Source organism: Wolffia australiana, chromosome 1, assembly GCF_029677425.1.
Source record: "Wolffia australiana isolate 7733 chromosome 1, ASM2967742v1".
NCBI lineage: Eukaryota > Viridiplantae > Streptophyta > Magnoliopsida > Alismatales > Araceae > Wolffia > Wolffia australiana.
Genome location: NC_135835.1, coordinates 23,491,813 through 23,517,349, shown reverse-complemented (window position 1 = coordinate 23,517,349; position 25,537 = coordinate 23,491,813). Strand labels below are relative to the sequence as shown.

The 25,537-nt window shown below is 39.9% G+C and overlaps 4 protein-coding genes across 8 annotated transcripts; 3 read left to right on the top strand and 1 right to left on the bottom strand.

The window, feature by feature from the left end:
• The first annotated feature begins 4,366 nt into the window (after positions 1 to 4,366).
• LOC144711612 (protein HUA2-LIKE 2-like) lies at positions 4,367 to 13,752 on the top strand. Of its 3 annotated transcripts, none has more exons than XM_078585615.1 (12): positions 4,367 to 4,864; positions 5,470 to 5,546; positions 7,750 to 8,964; positions 9,079 to 9,511; positions 10,517 to 10,625; positions 10,694 to 10,806; positions 11,289 to 11,398; positions 11,471 to 11,768; positions 12,084 to 12,255; positions 12,633 to 12,788; positions 13,310 to 13,352; positions 13,436 to 13,752. In XM_078585615.1, the coding sequence occupies exons 1-11, from the start codon at positions 4,745 to 4,747 to the stop codon at positions 13,333 to 13,335; spliced, it is 2,829 nt and encodes a 942-aa protein (XP_078441741.1). In that variant the 5' UTR covers positions 4,367 to 4,744; the 3' UTR covers positions 13,336 to 13,352; positions 13,436 to 13,752. The 3 variants fall into 3 exon arrangements, with proteins under 3 accessions (XP_078441741.1, XP_078441725.1, XP_078441732.1); XM_078585599.1 differs by having other exon boundaries at positions 11,289 to 11,407; XM_078585606.1 differs by having other exon boundaries at positions 4,368 to 4,864; positions 11,289 to 11,407; positions 12,093 to 12,255.
• Positions 13,753 to 16,527: 2,775 nt separating this feature from the next.
• LOC144711590 (DUF21 domain-containing protein At4g14240-like) lies at positions 16,528 to 20,392 on the top strand. Of its 2 annotated transcripts, none has more exons than XM_078585566.1 (10): positions 16,528 to 16,771; positions 16,854 to 17,126; positions 17,791 to 17,867; positions 18,325 to 18,408; positions 18,487 to 18,600; positions 19,123 to 19,209; positions 19,317 to 19,388; positions 19,458 to 19,525; positions 19,596 to 20,084; positions 20,159 to 20,392. In XM_078585566.1, exons 2-10 carry the CDS (start codon positions 16,877 to 16,879, stop codon positions 20,325 to 20,327), a joined length of 1,410 nt encoding a protein of 469 aa, XP_078441692.1. In that variant the 5' UTR covers positions 16,528 to 16,771; positions 16,854 to 16,876; the 3' UTR covers positions 20,328 to 20,392. The 2 variants fall into 2 exon arrangements, with proteins under 2 accessions (XP_078441692.1, XP_078441700.1); XM_078585574.1 differs by having other exon boundaries at positions 16,844 to 17,126.
• On the bottom strand, positions 19,547 to 21,997 carry LOC144711583 (cytochrome P450 family protein). The gene has a single exon (XM_078585553.1). The coding sequence runs from the start codon at positions 21,995 to 21,997 to the stop codon at positions 20,378 to 20,380; it is 1,620 nt and encodes a 539-aa protein (XP_078441679.1). The 3' UTR covers positions 19,547 to 20,377.
• LOC144711601 (organelle RRM domain-containing protein 2, mitochondrial-like) lies at positions 21,942 to 25,328 on the top strand. 2 transcript variants are annotated; one of them, XM_078585588.1, is made up of 4 exons: positions 21,942 to 22,313; positions 23,259 to 23,327; positions 23,475 to 23,576; positions 25,124 to 25,328. In XM_078585588.1, exons 1-4 carry the CDS (start codon positions 22,106 to 22,108, stop codon positions 25,129 to 25,131), a joined length of 387 nt encoding a protein of 128 aa, XP_078441714.1. In that variant the 5' UTR covers positions 21,942 to 22,105; the 3' UTR covers positions 25,132 to 25,328. The 2 variants fall into 2 exon arrangements, with proteins under 2 accessions (XP_078441714.1, XP_078441710.1); XM_078585584.1 differs by having other exon boundaries at positions 21,946 to 22,313; positions 23,475 to 23,581.
• Positions 25,329 to 25,537: the final 209 nt, after the last annotated feature.

The window sequence follows — 25,537 nt, the reverse complement described above, 5'->3', positions numbered from 1 at the left end:
GCTAACATCCTAAAAATCCTAGATCAATTGGACACATAAACAATCTATTCATGGGATTAGTTAGTTATTCTTATCAAGAATGTGTAACTAATCATAAATTTGATTCTCACTGATAAAAAATTTAGAAATTGAGTCAATATTAATTGATATCTTTTGAGTAAAAATTGGTATAAGTTTTAATACATCTTACAAGCATTGTTTTTGTTTGAATAAAAAAGAATGTAATCTTAATCAAAATTAAAATTTCTAAATCCTATGTTGATAAAAATTGAATGTCACCACCCCCTCCCTAGGGTTCAACCCCTTACTCAAGCATTAAGGGACAAACAAATTTTACTGATTAAGTTCAAAAAACCCCTAAAATAGCGACATACAAACACGTATTTTTGAACTTATCAGGCACCAACACTCAATCAGAACTATATGTTTTACGTTTTTTTTTTAATTTTCAAGTTTATAATGCTCTTGAAAATAGGAAGAACTATGTGAATGAGGCTCATTTTATGAATCTTGAAATAGAAAGGAAACATTTAATAACATGCACACTGAGTGCATATTTTGGATTAGAAAAATTCCTTGGATTATCACGACTTAACATGGCTTATGGGTAAGGTGCCACATCACTAGTTTTGTAAATGGAGAATGCTCCTTGGAACTGTTGAGTTTGCTGATGTTCGCAGCTACATACCTAAAATAGAATTAGATATTTTTATCAGATTGAGGAGAAGAATACTTGAACATGAGATTCATTTGGTTCATGATGGATAATTTTTTTGCTTGATGAATAGTTCATATAGTTGAATAATTACACATATCCATATATACCCTTGATGAATGGTTCATAAAGTGGAATAATTACACAAAACCACAAATACCTTTGATGACTGGTTCATAAAGTGTTAGAATTACACTTTGTTTGACTTATAATGATGAGCTATTTCATTCGTAAATATTCCTTTGGGCATATGAATTCATTGCAGCTGCATCCATACCAAGCTTGTACCTAGTAGATCATTTTACTGGAAACCCATAATAATTGTTGGAAAAGGAATAAAACCCAACATTAAGAATTTTAAATTTTAAGGAGTCTAGCCTATTAGAAAAGTTGAGACATGACTCATGTAAGCTAAAGTCAATGCCTCAATAGAAGTTTTGGAAACTAATTTTGAAATCCTGAGGAAGGTGTTTTATTTCCAAAAGAGTCAGCCTTCTTAGAAGACACGTACCTGCTTCATGAGAAGATGGTGGGAACAAAAGTAGTCTTGGCACAATTTGAGATATGTAACCATCACAACCTCATTGGATGATGACTCACAGTTCTTAATTTTTTTCAGGTACACAAATGAGAACATTGGTTGAGTAAGTAAACAACTTAATTAAAAGATATCGGACTTAAAGATTCAATCAAATCTCGAGATTCTGTATCTAAGAGATGGCAGTGTCTAACCTATGATGAGGTCATTGTAAGTTTGGGAATTGGAAAGAACATATCAATTCTAAAATTTGATACATGTACCTAACCAATTTTGGAAATATACTCCCAAGGGTATGGTACCCATTGGGTGTAAGAAGATATTCATGGAAATATCTATGGTAATGGAGAAGTTATCAATTTCAAGGAAAATGTCATGAAAATAATTATAATTAAAGACAAATAATTGACTATGATAAAATCTTATTACTAGATGACATGATAGAGAAATTTAGAATCTTTCTCACAATTACAGCACACTATGATTATGGAATCTAGAAAATGGATGCCAAGACTAATTTCCTTTATGGAAACCTTGAGGATAAAGTTATGTCATATATGATACAACCCGAAGGTTGTACATCTGATGCAGGATGAAGCAATATTCCCAGGTTTTAATATGGATTTTGGACAATGTGATTGTATATCATTCTTCATCGACAATGAAAGTAAGTCCTATGTATATACATAAAGACCAATGGGAACACACTTACTTTAATTTATTTAGAGGATATTGTACTAATTGGGAATGATGTGGGAATGTTATCCTCTATAAAGTAATAACTTTTAAAGATCTCTGTCAATATATTTATTGATAAATACAGGGGAGGTGGACAATATGGCTGACGAAGTTCATCAGTGACCTTGACAGTGTTCATTCATTCTCATATCACCATTTCATTATTGTGCGAGAATAATGGTGCTATTGCATAAGTAAAATATCCAAGTTATCATCATAAGTTAAATAATGTTTTGAGAAACTTTACTTGATCAGGGAAATCATGCCTATAATAAAAGTTTTCGTGAAAGACTTCCATCTACCGACTATATAGTAGATTCATAGACAAAGCTACTAACCCAACGTATGTAAGCCTCACTAGAAAGCAAAATGTTTGTTCTCTAAGATACATAGCTTTTGTCCAAGACAACGATTGATGGAAATATATGTGACGGACAAGGGAACTCATATTAAACATTTTTCTTTATGCTACTATATGCATTTCCGTCATTGATTGACTCATTATTTGAATAATTAATATGTTGATTAAACCCAGGAAGTTAGAATGCACTCCAATGCAAATATTATGCTATTTTTCTGCATTGATGGATTTTTCCTGTTGTACAAAATAGATAACACACGATTCTGATATGTGTTCTGCTAAATTGAGACAGTAAATGAATTAGTTATGACCCACGTATTCTGTGTTTTTGGATTCTTATTGATAGTGGTACTCCCATATGATGAGGAGGAGAAAATAAGATAAAACTAATGTGGATAAAACTATGCGGCCTCATCCATGAAAGCAACAACAGCATATGCACTCATGCAACGAATTCAAATGACACAATGGATGCAAAATATCAAGAAAATGAGTGAGTAGAAGAAAGAAACGGCATCTGAATCTTGTATGTCATGGGGAAAAAATTATGCTGAACAGTTTTCATGATTCAAATACCTAAAATTTCTATAATTCATAATTATTTCCAAATATTCCTTTATTTTAATTTCGAAGTATACCATATTTTCCACCTAGAATTAATCATTTCATATTTTTTGCATCTTAACCATTTTGGTCATCATATTTGTTATTATTTCCTTTTTATTTCAAAATTATAGTAAATGATATATTTATAGGATCCCTCGATCCACTTCATCACTGCAGAATTACATCCGTTCTAAATTATCATAGAATGACACTTATTTTCTGTTCTCATAAATTTTACCCCTATAAATTAGTACTAATAAGTGTATTTTTTCACTATCACATTGCGGAGAGGAGATATTTTGAAGGCCAAATGGTTTCATTCAAGATGATTAGATTTGTATTCTCAGTGTATACGCACAATTCAACGACAAAAGACTATGTAATGATATATAATCACCTCAATGGCATATACACCTACATGTATCAAAGACCATCTGTCAGCATAAGAAATGGTTCAATCAAGACTGTGGTGGGATAGGATAACATATCAATGTGAAAAACCAGAGATATACAATTTGTCCAAGTATTATGCTCTTTAGCACGTAAATTTTTTTTAGTATTTGCATGACACAGTTTTTGTTACATGTATTATAATATGAGTCTTATAATACTGATGTCATCTCAAAGTGAAAAAAATTGGAAAATTTAATTTCCAGAAAACTATAAAATACATGGGCTTATTATTTTAAAAATTAGTATGTTTGTTCAAGTTATGCTTGTTCATCTGATACTGTTCAGTACCAAACTGATTTGATACACCTGACACAGTATAAGATGAACATGCATACCACCTCAACATGAAAACATGGTTGGTGTATTTGAATCAGCTCATCTCAATGCTGATGCTGAGAATGGACAAAGCACACTATCCTTGTGCTTGTAAAATGAAAAGGTTGATGTAGATGCAGATGGGGGGGGGCATGACAATCAGCATGGCTCCTAGTTTGCTGAACTCACAAATTGTTTAAAATAAAATGGGGAAATGAGGAATGCGGTACGAAATCAGAAAGGGAACATGCTGGTGGTTTATAATGTAAATATTAAAATGAGGCCACACACTTGAAAGCATTCTGATGGTATCATAAGGATAAAAATTTTAACATTGGGTAATTCAAAATCTTCCTTGATGATTTCCATTAGTTAATTTGAATTGTAATTGACTTCACATAGTTGGATTTGAAAGTTAATGGGGTCAGCAACAAACTTGAAAAAAGCTAACTTCTAATGCTAGACAGATTATAAATGGAAATCACAAACATTTTGTGCTAGAAGTAGAGAAGAAAAAAAACGTTTAGAAACAGCAGGAAACAGCAAGAAATACCTCATATTTCTAAATTCCTAATATTTTGATTTTTTTCATCTTACCGTGTCCGACCCACCGCACCCTTCAAATCTTACTTTCTCACGCATTCAGTGCTTGGAGAAAGGTGTTCAGTTGGGGGGTGGAACCCATAACCCATCTCTTCGTCTCTCTCTCTCTCCTCTTTCTCTCTCTTCATCTCTCTTCATCTCTCTTCATCTCTCTTCATCTCTCTTCATCTCTCTTCATCTCTCTTCTTCTCTCTCTTCATATCTCTGCGTCGGGGTGGGGGGCGCCTCCGGCAGCCGTATGAGTGTTTGGCAGGGGTCTCAATGCATTGTGGGTCGAGAAGTTTTGGTCTCAAGATTTCGCCTTTACCCCTTTTGAGGAGAGAAGATATCGTCAACAGTCTACCCCTTCAACCTCGAAGAACTGGGAAGAACTCTGTGAAGGGGTAAAGGGTTTGCCCTTCTCTCCGTTACCCAGATGGCGCCAAGCCGCCGGAAAGGCAAAGCCACCACGGCGGCGGCTACGGTTCAACTGAAATGGAAGGTCGGCGATCTTGTCCTGGCTAAGATGAAGGGATTCCCGCCGTGGCCGGCCGTGGTATGGCCCTTAAATTTCATTTTAATTGAATTCTGTGATGTTTTTAACCCTTTTGGAGGGAAAACGCGGGTTTGTGTTTCGGGGAAGATTTTTTCGGATGTTGAATTGATTCTTGAAGTCCTGATTTTCCCCTGTCACGGTCCTTGAAATTTATTTAACTTGAATTCCGTGATGTATTTAACCCTTGTATAAAGGAAAACGCCAGTTTGTGTTTTCGGAGAAGATTGTTTTCTGACATTGATTTGATTCTTGATATCTTGATTTTCCACAATCATGGTCTCTGGAATTTCTTTAACTTGAGTTCTGTGATATTTTTCGTTCTTGTAGGAAGGAAAACGCCTGTCTGTGTTTCGGAGAAGAATTTTTCTAAGATTGAGTTGATTCTTGAAATTCTGTAATCCGTTTGGTGAATTGTATTTGGGTTGCATGTGTCTTCTTTTGATTTTAGTTTTGTTACTGAAATTTTCAAAGGTTTCATGTCATTCTCGCCGGCAGTGGTCGTCACCATCAATAATACTGTCGTTTTTTATATTTACTTGAATTTCTTTCTTTTATGGTCTGGTGGTGAACATTCATCCATGTTACATTTTGTCTCTGAATTGCAGATAAGTGATCCGCAGAAATGGGGTTATTCATCTGACAGAAGAAAGTTGTTCGTCTACTTCTTTGGTACAAAGCAAATGTAAGTGCTGTATTTTTATCATTACGCTCAGTTTCCTGTTTTCCATCTTCCTTGAACTTTCAAATTTTTGTTGATATTACTTGAACTGTGATGTTACATGGATTTAGGCATATTCTGATAAACTTATAGTTTTTATGGAACTTTTTGTATATTGTCGGAAAAATATTATCGATGATTTGATTTATTTCTTGCACAATGAAGAAATAGATTTAAATCATGTACTTTTCCTATAAGAGCGCTGGAAATTGTGCTCTATGATAGAAATCTTTTAAGGGCTGGCCAGAAATCATCTCTATGATACATGCCTAGGCTATTAGCTGGTTTACTTAAGCTACATTGTGACTATCAGATCTGGAGGTAGCCCGCAGCAAGCTTGATATTTCTAATAAAAAAATCCCAAACCTGTACTTCAGAGGCCCGTATACAAATGGGTTTATTATTTTCCATCGAACAACATTTTCTTCTTTGAGGAAGATGCATTACATTTGTGTTGTCGTATGATCTATCTTCTCAATTAACAATTTGAGCCATGAAGATAAACAGCAATCCTTAAATTCATGTTGAGAAACAAGCATGAAGATAACCATTCATGCGTATCTCGTCAAGAACTTTAAATTGTGTGAAATTTTTTTCAAGGTTACTGTATGGGGTTATTCTGCTATCATATAGTGTGTTTAATTTTCCGGTTCATTGTCTTACCTTTACTTTTATATTATATATCAATTTCGGCAAAAAAAATTATCAGCATTGCCCTGACTACTTTTACTCTGACAAATTAGCCCATTTGCTTCTTGTTTTTTCTTATTTTCCAATTTACGTGACATGGTTTATCAAAACAAAAAATGTGTTTAATTTTCCTGTTTATTGTTTTACTTCTAATTTTATATTGTAGATTAATTTCGGCAAAAAAATTATCAGCATGTCTCTGACTACTGTAACTCTGACAAATTAGCCATTCGCTCCTCTGTTATACTGATTTTTCAATTTATGTGACATGATGAAGCAAAAGAAAATATGCCTTTGTGGAAGAATAGTTAACATTGGTTAGAAATCTGTACTTGGTTCATTGAGCCATGTTTCAGGGCTAAAATGAATATCTAGTCTTATTGTGCATCAGGATATACTGTCGTGACTATGAGCTGTGTACTGGATTTGTGAAGACATGCCTAATGATGTCGAATGAAACTCTTGGAATTTTCCATGTTTGATTGTGTTAGGATCCCCTACCCCTGCCCATGGGTTTTCAGTCTTTTTTTCCTTAGATTACTTCCGAAAAATATGTAGCTTACTCTCAGAAAGACAGTCAAAAAATCATTGTGGAATTGGCTCGGAGATTAGCCAGAGGGATCACAGACACCCTCTCTATCTCTCCCTACCATTTGGTTTCTTCTATTTTCTTCTTCTTCTCTCTTTCTCTACCTCTCTTCGAGAACCCGCCTTGACAGAGGTCGGTATCAAGATCTCTATTAGACTGACGTTGGAAAAGGGATCCAATCCAGATACCATACTTTGCACCACTTAAATCCAAATATGCTATGATAACTGATTGATGTACACCAGATTAAGTATATCTTTATTTGGTTGATAGAACAATGCGATAGTGACAAAACATTACTCCTTTCTACATTAGAGAAGTCTCTTATATACTCTTATTTCAGTTACTGACTGTAGCTAAAATGTCCTTGCTGTTAAGTACCTGTTTTAGGATTATTTTAAAAAATTAGAAATATAATATATATAGTAGGATTCAATCGGTAATTAAAATTTTACTTTCGGGTTCCACAAAAAGAAGAACATAGAATGCAAAGAATCAATAAAAATTCTGCTCCTGAAAGTCTTTGATTCTAAATGGATGGAATATAATTATGTTCCATTTATACTTATCTCATCAGAGAAATCTTTGACTGAGAAAAAGGCCATTTTGACTCAGCAACAGCCAAAATTTCCTCTCAACTTTTCAAAAAAAAAAAAATCCTCTCATTTATTGAGTTTTGTGAACTGCAAAATGCTTCTGCGTTTTCCATAGTCTACTCCTACACTTGAGCATATTATTTGCCGTACAGAGTGGAGAATGCAGTGGTGACTTTTAATGCGTCAAACTTAAAACGTTTTCTTTGGAGCTAAGAATAACGGTTTAATCATATTCATTGTTTAGCATTTCTTCCTGCCTCAAATTATTCTAACGTTATTTTTTGTTGCACAGTGCGTTTTGCAACCATTCCGATGTTGAAGTATTCACAGAAGAGAAGAAAAGAAGTCTCCTCGGAAAAAAACATGGCAAAGGTGTAGATTTTTCACGTGCAGTAGATGAGATTATTGAGAACTTCGAAAATTTAACAAAGCGAAAGGTCAGTGATGAGTTGTGTCCCCGAGATTACATGGAGTCTCAATTTGAGAGTACAGAAGATTCCCTTGTAAACGATACTGAGGAACTCAAGAAAGAATCTCTTATAATAACATCGGAAGGAGATCCATCTGAAGCTTTAGTTCCTCCACAAATCAATGATTCTCATAATTCGGAGATAATTCCAAAGGGCTTCTTGGAGAATGATGTTTCTAAAAGGAAAGTCATGTGTACGAAATCTAGCGATGTGTCCAATTCATGTCAAGTCCAAAAGGAGTCTGACAAGGAGCAAAAGCTGACAAGCAATTCAAGGGTCAAAAAAAAGAAATATCAGATGTCTGAAGCATCTGTTGCAGATAATAACAGTGATAGGTATCTTCGTTCAGATGATTCGATAGATGATTGTTCAAAGCCAAAGTCAGTAGATGCACATGAGACGTCTTCAGAAACGTCAACATTGGTCAGAAACTGCATAAACGATGATATTGTTCTTTATTCATCAAATGAAAGAGATGGAATTGAATTGGAAAGCCCAAGTAAAGGCCCGTGTTTAAATGGAGGCCTAGAAGCCCAGGGGAAAACTTTTGCACGTAAGAAGAGGAGAAAACCGAGCAAAAATCATTATGATGAAGAAGTGAAAGCTTCCAGAAATCCAGGAAAAGAAGGGTCTGAAAAATCTGGTTATTGGGGCCACCAAAATGACCACTTGTTTAACTTAACCAGTGGTGATGAACACCTCCCCTTGTTGAAAAGAGCTAGAGTTCGCATGGGTAACATTCCTACTGAGAAAAATGTTAAAGAGTCTGAAGAGGAGATGCTTGCTGTTGTTCATGACTTCTCCCCAAGTTCAGATGATTGTTGTAGATCGGGCCATGTCATCAGCAGACAATCTGAAGAGAGAATGTGTGTATCAAGTTGTAGTGCGATTGAAATGGAAGCAGCGTTGCCTCCTTCTAAAAGGCTTCATCGTGCACTGGAAGCTATGTCTGCAAATGAAGCCGAAGCAAATAATGGTTTTTTAGGAGCGCCAAACTTAATTACAGTGCCTTCTACTGCTAGTGCTCACGTTGATGTGTACGACTCTTAGCTTGCACTGGATTTTCTCGTTTTCATATTCTGATTTCTTCTATTACTTTGCAGCACTTCTGGACCTATTGCATTCTTACATTGTTCATTCTCTTGGTACAGTGGGCAGGAAGTCTCATATAACGTCAAGAACATCACCTCTCCGTTGGAATCAATGCTCTCCCCTAATTTGATTTCAGTAAAAAATCAAATTGATGAGAGGGACTGTGATAAGCCTTCTCCGAATAGAAACACTTCTGATCAAATATCTCCCAGAAACTTACTGGTTAAACATACTAGCGTTTTCCTTAAAGAAACTGCCGCTTGTCTTCAATCAGTTGACGAAAGTCCTTTAATGGTAGATAATGAGATGTATTCAGGAGACAAATCGAATAAAGATGAGAATACTTCTAAGAAGACAATGATGGTCGTTGAAGCTGCCGCAGCCCAGAAATATTTTAACCGTTTGGTGTCCACATTGTCAAGCACAAAGGAAAACATTAGCCGTGCAACTCGTGTGGCCATTGCATGCATGCGGCATGGTATTCCGGACAAGGTATTTTTTCTTGTACATATAAAGCTCTAGTTTATTTATTTTTATCTTTATTAGAGTCGTGGAGTTTGTAATGATATGATTTTCATATTTTTGTGCTCTTTGCGTTTTTATTTGTTTTATATATCATTTGCCTCAAGCAGTATCACTCATTGGTAAAGTGGAGACGATGTTTTTTTTCTGATAATCAAGCTCAGCTCTTGTAATTTATTTGTCGTTACAGTGATCTAATTTCTCGTTTGTTTAGTTGTTCTCTGTAAATTGTTATCTTATTTTTTGACAAGCATTGCCCATAGCCATTCTTTTTCTCTATATCTTCTGCTGTAGAAAAAATCCTGAACTGAAGTTTTCTCAAAGAAATTCTAATAGAGTATTCTGGTTTTAGGGCACCTTATGATAGAAACAAATTTTAAATACATAAATCCATTGAGGTTTCCCTGGCGGAACCCAAACGATAAAATTCCACTTTGATAAGCAACCGCCATCCAAAAGAATCAATTCTGACAGAACGTAAGGAAACGAGGGCAAGGGGAGGATGAGATAAATAGAGTGAGGAAGACGGTTGCTAGGTCTAGTTGCCACCGTTGGGCTCCATTTCCACCAACTCTGGCTCCGATATGATAATTGAAGGATCTAGGACTGGATAGGTTAGGGTTAAGGTTAGGGTTCAAAGAGGGAAGAGTAAGGGATGGACTTTAACTGTGATTACCTGTGGAGCCTAAGTCATTGGTCTTCCCCATTTTATGTCCAATGCAGTTCGCATCGGGGCCCATTCCTAACAGGGCTTGGGTCTGGATCGCGTCTGGCCGGTCTTCTTCTTGTAAGAGAGAAGCAGGGTCGTGATAAATCTTTTCAAGGTTGATAATAATTAAGGCGAATAGGAAATCTTTTTTTTCATGACTATGCTTGAGTTTTATTTCTGTTTATTTAAGATTCTTTGTTTCCTTGTCTCTGCGGTGAAATAAAGAAGCTCATTATTCCGTAACATTTCATTTATTTGCTTTGCAGGTCGTCCAGATTCTTCTCCAGAACTTGGAAAGTACAGAAAATTTTGACAAGAAACTGCTTCTTTTCTCTCTTGTTGACTCAATCGCCAAACATTCACCTGTTCAAAAAGGTCAAATATTTTTCGAAACAGATTACCTTGTTTCATCAACTTCTGAGGGTTCTTAATTACAAGTGCAGATGTCGCTGGGGGTTCCTATGCTGCGCTGTTTGGGTCGGTACTTGCACGTCTGTTGCTGGCAGCTGCTCCTCCAGAAAGCAACGGATCCAACAATTGTATCCAATGTCTCAAGGTTATCTACTTTCTACTTGCTTCCACTCTTTTTAGGGTTTGGCACTGGTCAACGTCATCGACAATGTCAACATCATCCTCCCTTGTCTATGTTGACAATGACGTTGATAGTTTCCATGATGGTTGGCGATAAAAATGATAGAAGCCCTGAATGGTTAACGACAGCATCTATGTTATGTCCATGGGTTGACCCAAATAGACACAGGCAGGTGTCGACACCCGGCATCATGTTGATGATGACATTTTTGGTGGTGGACGATGACAGGCACCCATGGACAGTTGATGTTGATGTTGACAGTCTGGTTGACAAAGTCATCAACAGACTGTCTACGTCAACATCAACTGTCATTGGTGCCCCCCATTGGCAACATCATCGTCAACCACCAAAGAAATGCCATCATCAAGTCCAAGGTCAGCATATGTTGAACACTTCTTTTTACTTGAATCTTCATCGCATCTTAGTCTACTTAATTCAATGATTAGGTTCTGAAATCGTGGCACGAAAGGAGAATCCTTCAAGACTCTGTGTTGAGACTTCATATTCAACAACTTAATGATCGAATAACTGAGAGGGAAGCCATGGTCGTTGATGAGTACGGCAGGTTGATATTTATTTTTCTTTTCTCTTCTTTTAGTTAAATCATGTAACTTCCCAACTGTTGCAGCAATGCCGGCTCCCGTTCACCTGTCATTTCTGGCTCTCACTCGATGGATGATGAAGATCATGATTTCAAGATTACGTCTGAGGTAGAGCAGACGCCTGGATCTTCCTTGCCAGATAAGCACACTCACATCCTGGAGAGCGTTGACGATGAGCTTGAAATGGAGAATGTATCCCCACAAATATTGTCAAACGAGCCTGCAGAATTGTCGACTTCACAACAGGCTTTCACGCCGCCTCTGCCAGAAGATAACCCTCCTTCTCCTCCCCTACTTCCTTCTTCTCCTCCGCCTTCTAGAAATGTAAGTTCTTTGGACTCTTTTCATTCTTTTTGATTTTAAATATATTTTAATGATAACATCATTACTTTATTTACAGCATTTTTTTGAAAAAAATTAAGAGCATAAAGTGAATATTATTTCAATTCATTGAAATATCACTTGTACATCATTCATGTTTATGGTGGAATGATTTATTTTTTTTGTGAAAACATTTATGGTGGAATGATAAAGCACAGTCTCTGATCATATTTAAGTATGCTTCATGACTAACTCTGCCTTATTTAGTAATAGTGAATTTTTTTGAGATTTGATGTGCCGAAACTAACTGCATATCAGAATTTGCAGAGCCGGAGGGCTTCTTATCTCTCTGGAGGCAGCTCTCAAAAACAGCTTCCTTCTCCCCCTTGCCATTATCAAAGCTCCTATTTCTACAGTAAAGGATGTGCCTGGAAGCCCAATCATAATGAGACTGCTGACAAGTTTAGATTCTCGTCTACTACTCATTCAGGTACTTACTTTCTTGCCTCTATCTTGGACCACCGAAGTAGTGTTTACCGATATCGTCGTCCGAAAAACCTTTGATCGTTATTGGCATGGTCCTGCCGCTTGAGTGATGGTGACGATTTCATGATCATTATCCTACTGTAGAAAAATGATGTTGACGATGATGATTTAGTCATCGTCTCTCTTCATCTGTGCAAGGTTAACAAATGGACTGTTACAATTTTGTCTTGTCATTGTCATCCTGGAGCGGACTAAAGAAGATGACAATGACAATGACGAAATAACGGGGACAATTAAGAATTGTTATTATCGGGCAAAGAGTACTCCTATATCTATCTTGGATTAACTTTTTTTCTCTCTTTTGTATTTGTTTTTGTGTAGGACCCATCCTCACGGATAAGACTGAGGGGTCTCCTAATTTCCTAATTTCATCTGCGGGGTCTAGTTGGTCGAACCCACCAAGAGCATCTGGTTACGGTTTCCCAGTGGGTGCATCACGACCACCTTTTGAAAATACAGTCTCTCGGGTGGCAGGAGGTGTGTTCACTACATAATATTATTTTTCTTTTCATTAAATTTTAGGCGATGGTTATAGTAGTGTTTGGCAATCGGCGAGATTCACATCATTTTCATCGTCATGGACCCTTGTTGATGTTGACAATGACAATGTCATTGCTGAATTTTAGGATGGTTCTCCATGACTTAGACGATATCAGTGTTGACTGTTGACATTGATGATGGGGAATCATGAACGAATGATGCCATCTGCCGATATCAGCTGTCAACTTAGTAAAATTCTAGTTAAAAAAGTAATTTACTCCCTCAACATCTAGGCTGTTGTCAATGTCAACTGGCCAATGACGTTGATGAAAAAGTATGATGGTTGACGATAAACTGGCCAATGACCGTTGACTTTGGTGACTTCATCGGCAGACTGTCAATCAACGCCAACCCTAAATGTCTGTCTTGATGTACCAAAACCCTGATGTTTTATGGTTTTCAGTGCTCTCTAGTGTTTTCTTCTAAGCTATTTTTTCTGGTTGAATGTTTTTTCTCAGCGCCTGGATACTGGAGACCTAGATAGCTCAGACTTTCTGAAGAGTATGTGTTGATTTCCCTTCTCTGTGATCCAGTCCTTTGAATGACGTTGAGTTTCTTAAAAAACTGTTTATTCTGTTTTACAGGGCTCCTTTTTGACATGATTTATCCCTTGATCAGCTGCTCGGTGCTTAGTTCTGAGAAGCACTGGAGAAAGACATCTGCTGGACATCATCTGTTTTGTAAATAAATATTTTGGTGTTATTCTCGGGATGAAGAAGAGGAGGGCAGCATCTTAGGATAAGATGTATCATATCATAGGTTATCTGACATTTGAGTGGCTCATATATCCGTTACGTTTCTTTTTCTCTTGGCAAATATTCCTAAGAGAATGCAATCTGAACTAATCCTCTGCCGTGTATTTCGTTGCTATGTTACTGATATCTTTTACTTTTTTCACCAAGTTTGTGTGGATCTTTACGCCTTTAGCTGATATTTGGCTTTTGTTCTTTCGTTTTCACCTTAATGAACCTCCTTTAGTTTCCTTTCGCAAATATCCTCCAGTAATACATCAGTGTCCTTCAGTATTTTACAAATGGGAGGTTTGTCTTCACTAGTCCATTGCAATCTGGGATATTTTTATGGTATTCCTGAGAGAAATTACTGATCATGCGGTTCAAGCCTAAAAAAATTTCCAGCATCTACAACCAGATCTTACTAAAAACTCACAAAGGTCTGAGACTCGTATGTCAATTCATAAGAGAGTTTCAGTGATAACAATTTTGATGCAAGATTCATACATATATAAGTTTTGAACTTCAGTTGTGAATCTGATTGCCAATAAGATTCATAACTCAAGCTTTCCATCAATAAAAGTTTTGCGTTTATTTTCACTTTGGGGTTATCATCAACTGATATTCATAGGGTCATTGGATCTTGTTCAAAGAAAATAATACTTTATAATTTTTTATGATGTTATCTTCATTGTGAATTGATGAATAACACTCTTGGGTTACAAATCACAGGATCATATTTCACACCATTGCTCTACGAATGATGTAACTGGATACAACGTGTTCATTACTAAAAGTAGCTAAAATGTTGATGTGGATCATTTTAAAAGTATTTTATATATTTTTCACTAGGATTGGCATTGCCCACATTGTTTCATTCTGACTATTTTCATCCATAAAACCAGACGAATCTAAGAATATTTATGAAATCCAGAATGCGTCAAATGTTTCCCTTCAACAGTTATGGTATACAGAGAACAAGTGAATCTGTTGAGACTTGCAATATGTTGGTCAACTGTATCACTCCGTATATATCATCACGTATTGGTAAAGTGAGGACTTTGAATATTGACCCATTCAGCAAATTTCATGTGAAATAAACTTATGATGAATCATACTTCATTAATACAGGTTTGAAGTATTAGAATTTTTACCATTAAGAGTTTAGAGTTGAAAATTTAAAGCATGATGCGTAAAATCTCATGAAATAAAGAAGAGAAGATATATGCAATACAAATAAATATGTGCAATGCGTCATACTCCTGTCATCCCATGATAATTTTATCTCATGAGCTAAAAAGTGAGATGAGACCTTCTCTTCATACCTTTTATGGTGACTACATGCCATTTATCTGCCATTTCTTGTCCCTCCTTTTTTATCGTCAGGTTCACATTTTATCTGAAATCAAAATAATTATGATATAAAATGTATCTTATCTATGGTAAATTTAGTCTCCATGTGAATAAATATTTTGTTTACTATTGTTTAATGTAGCCCATAAAACCTGTTATCATCTGGTTCACACTGTATCTGAAATAAAACTATCGATGAAATAAAATATATTTTATCTAGGGATAAATTTATATTTGTATACAACTTAAGCCTTTTCTTCTGATTCACATTTTATCTGAAATCAAAATATCTATGAAAGAATATATGTTAATTTATAGTAAATTGGGTCACCTTGTGGATAAATCTTTCATAGACTATTGTTTAATTTAGGCAATAAAACATGTAGTCTAAATGACATCATGAAAGATGATAGTTATGGGATATTTCTGCCAAACGCTATTCCAAAAAATTAAGACCATACAGTATTTATTTTCCATCAAAGCCATGACTAATGCCAATACAATTAAACAAAATGTAAATAGATACAAGCATGATTAAGTATTTTTCATTGTATCGTGAATTTGTGTTTACTATTCAAAGCTTCATATGATATATTCTATCATAATTCGTTATTATCAAGACATATTTGGAACATACTAACAGCAAGAAACATGATCAAATATAGCTGTGTCAGCCACACAATATCTTTATCTACAGGTAATTGATCCAATTGTTTGATACACCTTATGTATCATCCTAAAATTTCATTAAAATTATGAAAATAAGTTATATTAAATAATATTTATTAACATATATCTTATAAAATCCTTCTACAAGTATGTTGGGGTATTTGAATTATAAATAAAGTGAAATAGTAATTAAGGTGATGCCGTGTTGTTTCTCTCATAGTCCATATAGTTGACGCTCTATGTACTACACCTACTTGCCTTCATTAATCCGCATTGAATTCTAATCTACATCAATTACATCCAAAACCCTATAGAGACAGCCCAAGTCATCCAATAACTGATTACTTTAGTGAGAGATAAAAATTAATTTACTTGCTTAGATTAAAACTGACATTAGACCTCAATTTCACCAAAGGAATTTGCTCCTCAGTAAGTTTTTTTTTATTCAACTTACATTCAACTTAAATGATTAAATTCAATTGCTAAGGTATTGATTGAATTCCCTCGAGCTGACAGTACGAGCAGGGTGACCATCAACATCATCCACTTAAGTCAAACAGAAGAGTATTGACTAATTATACAAATGTCATTTTCTATGTTTTCTTTTATAAATAAAATGCTAAATAATCCAAAATCAACAAAAAATTCTCAGGACTGCCTTATTTAAACTCGTTAATTAATGATTAATTAAGAATAATTCCAGGGAATATCATCCAGAACATATTATTAAATCTTTTTGTATCTACAAGTGGTGCATATCCAAAGCCAAAGTACGTGTCCATGGGAATGGCCACGTGGCCATCTATCAACAAAAAAACAGGGGCATGAACATAAAAATCAAAACAACTGGCCTTTCCCTCAACCATAATAGCTAATTCCGGATTTAACACATAATACTCCTGCTATATATTTATAAGCTTCTCGCGTAACGTCTGCCACGACGAACGCCGAAGCCAGCAGCGGAAGAAGGGGGGTCGGAGCGGAAGAGAAGAATCAGAGAAGAAAAGAAGAGAAGAGATCGGGTGGTAATATGAACAATCGACGGTATTCGGATTGTGAAGAGGAGGAGAAAGGAGAAAAAGAGAAGATTCTGTCGACAAATCTTTGATTATTTTTTTATAATTTTGTCTGTTTGTTTCGAGATTTGATTTCGGCTCCTAATCCGAGGTACCGACTCCCAATTTCTTCTTCTGAGTTATCGCTATCGGTGCTGGTCTGTTATATTCATCGCCAGATCAGTCGTTTTCAGTCTTGATTGGGGGTTGGCCGGAAATGCACCTGTTGAACGCGATGGCGGCGGCGAGGATGGTGATGGGAGGAAGAGGATTTTCGAGTTTCGGCGTCACATCGGATGATGTATCGCTGGAGTCGCCGTGGTGGTACATCTACGCCGGAATTTCTTGCTTTCTTGTTCTCTTCGCTGGGCTCATGTCCGGGCTCACTCTGGGGCTCATGTCCCTCGGCCTTGTTGACCTTGAAGTTCTTCAGCAAGGGGGAACCCCTGAGGAGAAGAGACAGGCAGGTGGGCATGCAGATTCTTAGATTTTGTGCATTGATTCTCTGACATCTTTATTCATTTGATTGTCTGTTTTCATTCTCATTTTTCTTTCATTTTTCTCGGAGGATGAGGTTCACCGGAAGGACATGTCTACTGTTAATACCATTTTTGGAATATTAATTGGTCATTTTATGTTGATTCGGGATTTATAGTTTAAAATTCGCAGAAGGTCTTCGTAGCGTTGTATTCTTTAATGATAATTCTTATGGATACTGTAAGGTGATCATATTCCTTCTCTTGAATGAGTGTGCTTGCGTTTGCTTTTCTCTTTTGACTCTTTCATAGTTTTTTAGGGAAAAAATAAGAACAAATTATTAGCTCTGACAACTGGGTAGATAAATTTCAGAGAAGTCATCAAAATTTAATTGCATTCATATTTTCTGAATGTGGCACTGCATTTTGACACTACGATGGTACGAGAGAAAGGGGGCCATGTTTTTAGGACAAAACAAATTTCAAGGTACTCAATGTTATTTCGTCTGTTGCGCAGGGTCAGTGATAGTTTATAAAGGATAGAGTTTGACAAAGTTTTCATTTTTATAATCTTACGTGACATTGATTATTGACATTTCACATTCCTCTTAAAGTTTTTGTGCTTTGAATTTGAAAAGTTTTGTTCCTTTTATAGCAACTATCCTTCCCGTGGTGCAAAAGCAGCATCAACTTCTTGTGACTCTACTCCTCTGTAATGCAGCTGCCATGGAGGTAACTGCATTATTTCATTTTTTATTTCGATTTGATATAGTAATTTCCGCATGGAGTGCTCTTCAATTCGTGGAAATGATAATTCTTCCTGGGGCTTTTCATTGGGCTCAGGAGACAGATAATTTTTGATTCGTGGCAATGACTCGTTTACTGCAGTTCGAATTAGATTTCTTTACTTTTCTTGTGGAGCAAAAATATTTAACCGCAAAGGTTGTTCATTAAAAGTATTTTTCTCGAGTCCTTATCCATATTCAACGTTGGTAAATGTGATTTCTACCCCTGCTTCCACAATTCATCATGTGCTTTGGGGAAAACATGAGAATTTTCTCTGGTGTTATTTTCCGAATCATCTCCTCTTTAATAGAATTGAAAAACTTATCTTTGTTTTTTGACGTTCTCTTGCTTTTTCTGATATTTTCCGGTTTTGATTGGTGATATCTATCTGGCTTCTATGCAGGCGCTACCTATTTTCCTCGATAAATTATTTCATCCATTCGTTGCAATTGTGCTGTCTGTAACCTTTGTTCTTGCTTTTGGAGAGGTATAATTTTTCCCTGGAATCAGTTTTATTAAGTTGTCAAGAAAAAAATTTACAATGCGTTGATTTTTTCCTTGTCAGGTGATTCCTCAAGCAATATGTTCGCGGTATGGCCTTGCCGTTGGCGCCAATTGTGTATGGATTGTCCGTGTACTGATGGTAGTTTGTTATCCAATAGCTTTTCCTATCGGCAAGGTACATTCCTTCTTAGTTGTTTGAAGTCCATAATTTTGTCAAATTTGGGCGTTCTTATTCCGTGATTACATTTTTTAACTTCATTTTACTCCTCTCCCATGATTATTATGATTTCATTATTTTCTCAAAAATGTGCGTCCTGAGTTTTAATGTTTGCCCTTGACCTCAAACACCAGAGTATGTGGTAGCCTTATATTCCCTACCTTGTTATTGAAGTAATGTCTGACTCAACCTCAGTCTAAATGAAGCCATTTTGTATTTTAAGAATAAGCTATTATCCTGTTGTGTCCGATTGTTCGTCTGAAAGGAAGATGTGGCAAATAAAGGTTTATACTCTCATGTGAGTCGGGCCCTTAAAAAAAATCTATACATAATGGGAAACACTCAGAAGAAAGAAATATAAGGAAATCTTTGACATATTGTTTTCCATGATTTTAATTATAAGAAGATATCTAAGGGTCGGCCACAAAAACTCTACATCTTGTTCTTGAAGTTTGTGAAACGCTAACTTTTCGATTTCAGATTCTCGACTGTGTACTCGGACACAACCAATCGGCCCTTTTCAGGCGAGCTCAGTTGAAGGTCCTGGTCTCTTTCCACAGCAAAGAGGTATTTTTCTCCGTTATTTTAAACCCTGACTTTTTCTTCAAAAAAACAATTTTTAAACCCTGACTTGTATAAATTCTCATCAAACATCATCGAATCCATCATGACAGGCTGGGAAAGGAGGCGAACTCAGTCATGATGAGACAACCATCATCAGCGGCGCCTTGGATTTGACTGAAAAGGTTAGTTAATTAACTAATCGTATAAGAAAAATCGAAAAAATTCTAATCTAGTAAGCATTCTTCCTGCAGACAGCTGAAGAGGCCATGACCCCGATTGAGTCAACATTTTCGTTAGACGTGGACTCGAAACTTGACTGGTCAGTCGTTTTTAACTAATAAGTAAATGAATAAATAATTATTATCCACGAGTGATTTTCTTTCATGCAGGGAAGCTATTGGCAAGATACTTGCCCGGGGACACAGTCGAGTACCAGTCTACTCCGGCAACCAGAAGAACATCATCGGCCTTCTCCTGGTCAAGAGCCTGCTCACGGTCCGTGCCGAGACAGAGACCCCAGTCAGCGCCGTCTCCATTCGCCGTATTCCCCGCGTCCCTGCCGACATGCCGCTCTACGACATCCTTAATGAATTCCAGAAGGGCAGCAGCCACATGGCTGCTGTCGTCCGGCCCAAGGGGAAGAAAGTCAACGGCGCCGGCGACCACCCTCGACCCCCTCTTCTTGCTGGGGCTGGCGACGCCGTCATCATCCTCGACAACGGCTACCAGCAGCAGCAGCTGCCGCCGCCGCCGCCTGCCGTCGAGGACGTTGATGAAGGGGAAGTGATTGGCATCATCACTCTGGAGGATGTGTTCGAAGAGCTTCTGCAGGAGGAGATTGTAGACGAGACCGACGAGTATGTGGACGTGCACAAGAGGTCAGTAATAGGACGGCCAGCACAACTAATCAGATGATCGTTCTTGGCTGACATTGAATTCTATTACTTGGCAGGATCAGGGTCGTCGCCGCCGCTGCTGCTGCGTCCTCCATTGCCCGGGCGCCGTCCGCGCGCCGCCTGACCACCCCAAAGGCAACGGTGGTGCAGGGGAGCCAGAGCCGGCAACTGCAGAGACCCCAGTCCGGTCTCTCGGAACCCCTTCTGCCGTCTCCGCCGCAGTGATGGCGGCAGTACCAATTTCTTCTCGCCGGAACAAGAGAAATAAGTGAGTTCTAGTTGTTGGGGCAGACGGCGGCGAGGATGACGTGGACGAGCATGAGGTCGACGAAGTAGTGGTGGCCGACGAGGCCGTCGCGCCAGCGGGTTTGGGAGGGGGGCCTGCCGTAGTGGAGGCCGTCGCTGCAGCGGGTGTCCCAGTGCCAAGGGAAGGTCATGTCGAAGTGGTCGATGACGCCGCCGGTGAGCACGCCGTGGTCCGAGAGCTTCTCCACCATGACCCCGTTGAAGGCCTCCATCTTCTGTGGGTTGAAGGACAGAGCCCGCGCGTAACCGCCAACCGCCACTGTGGTTCGGTAGAAAACAGCGGGTCCGGGTCCGGGCCCGGGCCGGGCCCGCAGGCCCGAAAGAATGTCGGCCCAGAAGCCGGCGGCGTCCTCCGCGGCGGCCACGTACCCCCGGAGGCTCCGCCAGAAGACGCCGTCGTGGAGGCCGGAGTTGAGCACGACCACGTCCGGCGCGCCGCCCGGCTCGTCGAAGTAGCGCCGGGTCAGCGCGCGGAAGCCCGGGTGGCGCAGCGAGGCCAGACCCTCGTAGTTGCCGCTCTCGTTCCAGTGCCCGTTGAAGACGCTCGTGATGCGGACCCACTCGGTCGCGTTCCCCGGGTTGGCGAACCGCCGGTCGAACCGCCGCCGCACCGCCGCCGCCTCCGGCGGCGCCGCCAGAGCGAAGGTCAAGAGGTTGCGGATCGTGTCCACGTGGTTGGAGTCCCCCCAGAAGAAGAGCCACCGCCCGCGCAGGCACCGCCAGGCCGCCGCGGGGGAGTACACGGAGAAGGCGCAGTGCGCGGAGTACACCCAGCCGTTGCTCTCCAGCGCCGCCAGCGCGCCGCCGCCGCACCACGGCGGCGGGCAAGGCGCCGCCGGGGGGAGGCAGCGGTAGCGCCCGTCGGGCCCGGGCTCGCACCCGTCGGCGCCGCCGTGGCGCGTCCACCGCCCGGACCAGGCCCGCCGACGGCGGAAGTCGTTCGGGCCGCAGCGGCGGAGCGGCGGCGGCGGCGGCTGCGCCGCCGCGCGGAGGAGGAGGGGGATGCGGCGGAGGCGGCGGCGGAGGGCGAAGCGCTGGGTGGAGAGGCGGAGGCCTTGGAAGCTTCGGAAGAGGAGGACGAGCGTGAGGTTGTACTCGCCGGCGAAGTCGGGGTGGACTTGGAGGCGGAGCGTGTAGGACCCGTCGCCGTGGTCCGCCACGGCGGGCCGGGCCTTCCACCGCGGTCCGGTAAGGTCCGCCTCGAAATAGTCCCCGCCGGCGCACCGCCGCCGCCCGAGCTCGTCCACCGAGAAGACCGCGAACTCCAGCACCGGCCCCGCCGCCAGCGGCACGGCGGCGCCGCCGCCGTCCAGGCCGGGGATCGAGACGTTACCGGTGGCCCCGCCGCCGCAGGCCTCGCCGCCGGCCGCCTGCCACCGCGACACCAGCGTGGCGGTGAAGTTGCTCTCCGGCTGCGCCCTTATCCACTCGGCGGCGGCGTTCGGTGGGGATGCGGCGGGGGGATTCCAGACGCCGTCGGAGAACGATAAGAAGAGAAGCGGCGGCGCCGCCAGCAGGAGGAGGAGAAGCGGCGGAGCGGCGCCGCGGAGCCGCCCTTGGGGTTTCTCCTTCGCCGGCGCCGCCGCCATTTCCGATTTACCGGCGGCGCTTTCGAGAGAGAGTAGGAGATAAATAGAAGGATAGAGGCGCTGGCCACCACACAAGTGTGTGACACAGCGGTGTCATTTATTGCCGTCATGGCCGTCTTCTGGAGATACTCGGCGGTGCCGCGGCCCGCTACCGCCGCCGTAGCGCCGCCGTGGAAGCCGGCCGCGTCGGCGAACGCCGCCGCGGGTTCTCTCTTCGGCCTGCCGTCTTGCTCCCGTCGCCGCCTCGTTCTCGCCGAGTCTTCGCCTGCCACGCCCGCCGCGTGTCCTGCTTACCGTAATCGCGTCTTCGTCAAAGGTTAGGGTTCGCGCATGGATGCCGGATGAGGATTGAGCGCTGCAAAATTGTAGTTTATCAGTTGTTTCTGTTTGAATGCCGTGTATTTCTTTCTTTCGTGATCGATTTCCTTCCAAGATAACAGCCTATTGTGATTCTACTGAAACAGTCATGGTAGAAAAAGTCCGCTGGACTGATGATGAACTGCATTGTTCATCTCTTGTTTCTGTTTGAATTCCGTGGATTTGTTTCTTTCGTGATCGATTTACTTCCATCTATCGCGTCCGATAGTGATCTGATCGAAACAGCCATGGTGGAAAAACTCTGCTGGACTGATGATGAACTGCATTGTTCATCTCTTGTTTCTGTTTGAATTCCGTGGATTTCTTTCTTTCGTGATCGATTTCCTTCCATCTATAACATCCGATCGTGATTTTAATCGAAACAGCCATGGTGGAAAAACTCTGCTGGACTGATGATGAACTGCATTGTTCATCTCTTGTTTCTGTTTGAATTCCGTGGATTTCTTTCTTTCGTGATCGATTTCCTTCCATCTATAACATCCGATCGTGATTTTAATCGAAACAGCCATGGTGGAAAAACTCTGCTGGACTGATGATGAACTACATTGTTCATCTCTTGTTTCTGTTTGAATTACGCGGATTTCTTTCTTTCGTGATCGATTTACTTCTATCGATAACATCCGATAGTGATCTGATCGAAATTACAGTTCTGCGTTTTTTCGTGGAGAGTCGATTCCGCCGTGGTAGAAAAACTTTGCGTCTTCGATGAAACAATTGATTATTTCTCATATCCAGAAACAAAATCCATGATTGTTGGTGCCGGTGGATAGTGACTACCGTAATTGGTTTCCTTTGCGCCTGTTCAAACTTAGCATGAGTCCGATTTCTGCTTTAAATTTACAAGTCTTATCATCAATTAGGTGGGAATTTTGATTTTATACAGGCCTCTCCAGATCAACGACAGAGGGCTCATTGCTCAAAAGCTTTTCCCGATTTGGAGTGGTTACAAGAGGTCAGTTTGCCAGTTTCAGAATTAAACTTCCTGGCATGAAATCATCTCATTCCTTGTTCATATTATAAATTCCTTGTCCGGGTCATCGTGGCAATTGCCTAGTTTCCTCATTCCCTTTCTCATAATCTCTCCTTTTTTATGCTTTAGTGAAGGTAATTACGAGCAAATCTTCGAAAGAGTCTCAGGGATTAGCATATGTCTGGTTTCAACTAGAAGAAGAAGCTCATGAAGCTGTTGAGAAGATGAATGGTGAGGTAAATAACTGCATCCTTTTCCATTGAATGTGACAAACACACTAATCTATCAGTGGGGTTTACTGTCATCGTGGACGAGGACGAGGACGAGAAGGCGATGGCTGCTGTCCATTAGTTTTCATTGGGATGACAATGACAATGGCGAGTTTGTTGTCCTCATTCCTTCGTCCTTGAATTCTTGGCAGTAGGGTTCGCCCAACCGATATCCGTCCGATATCCAATATCGGACAACCGATATCCGATATCCGGCAGAAAACCAGGACGGTGTCTGATAGCGGATATCGGTCGATATCCGTCCTTTAGGTGTAGACGGATATCGATACCGGATATTTGGGGGGTATAGACGAAATGGGTATTGGATACCAGGTATCGAATTTCGATATCCGGATATCGGAACCGGTATTCAGATATAGACGTTAAAAAATAAGCTTTTTCGTATCAATCTACGATTTATGTACATCCACGATTAAAATCAATCTATGATTTTAATGTATTTTCAATCTCAGTTAATATATAGAGTGCACAATTTTTATTTTCTTCCATATGGGATAACAGGATTCGAAGTTTAATGTAAACTCAGAATCTGGTTATCCCACATGGAAGAAATTAGAAATCTTTCTCTGTATATATTAAATGAGTCCGACTATACGTTAAATGGTAAAATTATATTTTAATCTATACTCGCTATATTTAATGGCCCTTATATTTGTTCATTATTTAAATTAATATTACATCGTCCAATAAATAGAAGTAAAAAGTCCTATTTTCTTCGATATGGGATAAAGGGATTTGGAGTTAAAGACCAAAGCCAAATCCTGTTATCCCATATGGAAGAAATTGAAAATATTTGGCTGTATCTATTAAACGAGAAATTGAAAATATTTGGCTGCTATCCCATATGTGTAATCAATCAGAAAGTTCTCTTCTTACTCTCTTGCCCACTTTAATCCATTCTAATTACTGAATATTTATCAATTAAAAATATTTTAAAGTATCCTTTCGATGTGGATATCGAAATCCGATATCCACACCCGATATCTGATGTCGTCATCCCCCCCCCCTGAGACGGAGGCAGATGACGACATTAAGACGGATATTGATATCGGATATTGGCACTGTAGCAACCGATATCCGATGCCGATATCCGGTATCCGGATTTCGAAAAAAAAGCATACCGGAAATTAACTTTCCGGTAACCAAAACAGTATTCGTCCTGATACCGGCATCCGGTACCGGTATCGGGACGGGCGAACACTACTTGACAGATGACAATTACGATTTGTCACTGTCCCCTTGTCACTTTCTCTATTTTCACTCTCTCAGATGACAAGGATGACGCTGAGGGCTATGGTGACTCGTCATTGTCCTTGTCATCATCTGTGGCTAGGATGATGATGATGATGGTGATGATGATGGTCATCCTCATCATTCTGGCAGCAGAGGAGGAGGATGACGAGGAAAGCTCATCTTCATGGCATAACCCGTGAGTAAGATTGCTGACACACTTAAGAGTAGGCATAACCCAGACATCTCGCTGTGCAGTTCTTTGATGGCAAGTTCATTCATGTTGTCGTTGCTGACCCTGATCATCCTGTCACTACGAAAGCGAGAAACGTTCCGTTGAGGTTTTGAACAAATATGTCTACAGATGGTCATTCTTTGTAGCCTGGATTAATCTTTATGTGTATTTAGTTTCTATTCATCTGCGGCTATATTATAAAAAAAAATTAAGATGGTGTGGCTTTCATATTCCAGACTGAATACCAATATTGTGGGCTTTCCGAGGGAAAGTTTTCCCATTTCAAGATCTTTTTAGAACTGTAGATCTTCTTCTCCATGGCCTTTTGAAGATGACAGATTCTGACACGAATGTGGTTAGCCAGTTCAGCTGGCCCAAAGGACGTGAACAAATTTACACAGGAAAGAAACACTTTTCTTAAGAAAAAGTTTTAGAGG

Excerpts from the sequence above, each read along its gene's own strand:
- LOC144711612 (XM_078585599.1), top strand. The coding sequence starts at position 4,745 with ATGGCGCCAAGCCGCCGGAAAGGCAAAGCCACCACGGCGGCGGCTACG. Across the intron at positions 5,547-7,749 it reads TTCTTTGGTACAAAGCAAAT|TGCGTTTTGCAACCATTCCG; the intron begins GTAAGTGCTGTA and ends TTTGTTGCACAG. Across the intron at positions 10,807-11,288 it reads ATTGTATCCAATGTCTCAAG|GTTCTGAAATCGTGGCACGA; the intron begins GTTATCTACTTT and ends TTCAATGATTAG.
- LOC144711590 (XM_078585566.1), top strand. The coding sequence starts at position 16,877 with ATGCACCTGTTGAACGCGATGGCGGCGGCGAGGATGGTGATGGGAGGA. Across the intron at positions 17,127-17,790 it reads TGAGGAGAAGAGACAGGCAG|CAACTATCCTTCCCGTGGTG; the intron begins GTGGGCATGCAG and ends TTCCTTTTATAG. Across the intron at positions 20,085-20,158 it reads TATGTGGACGTGCACAAGAG|GATCAGGGTCGTCGCCGCCG; the intron begins GTCAGTAATAGG and ends ATTACTTGGCAG.
- LOC144711601 (XM_078585584.1), top strand. The coding sequence starts at position 22,106 with ATGGCCGTCTTCTGGAGATACTCGGCGGTGCCGCGGCCCGCTACCGCC. Across the intron at positions 22,314-23,258 it reads TAATCGCGTCTTCGTCAAAG|GCCTCTCCAGATCAACGACA; the intron begins GTTAGGGTTCGC and ends GATTTTATACAG. Across the intron at positions 23,582-25,123 it reads TTGAGAAGATGAATGGTGAG|TTCTTTGATGGCAAGTTCAT; the intron begins GTAAATAACTGC and ends CTCGCTGTGCAG.
- LOC144711583 (XM_078585553.1), bottom strand. The coding sequence starts at position 21,997 with ATGGCGGCGGCGCCGGCGAAGGAGAAACCCCAAGGGCGGCTCCGCGGC.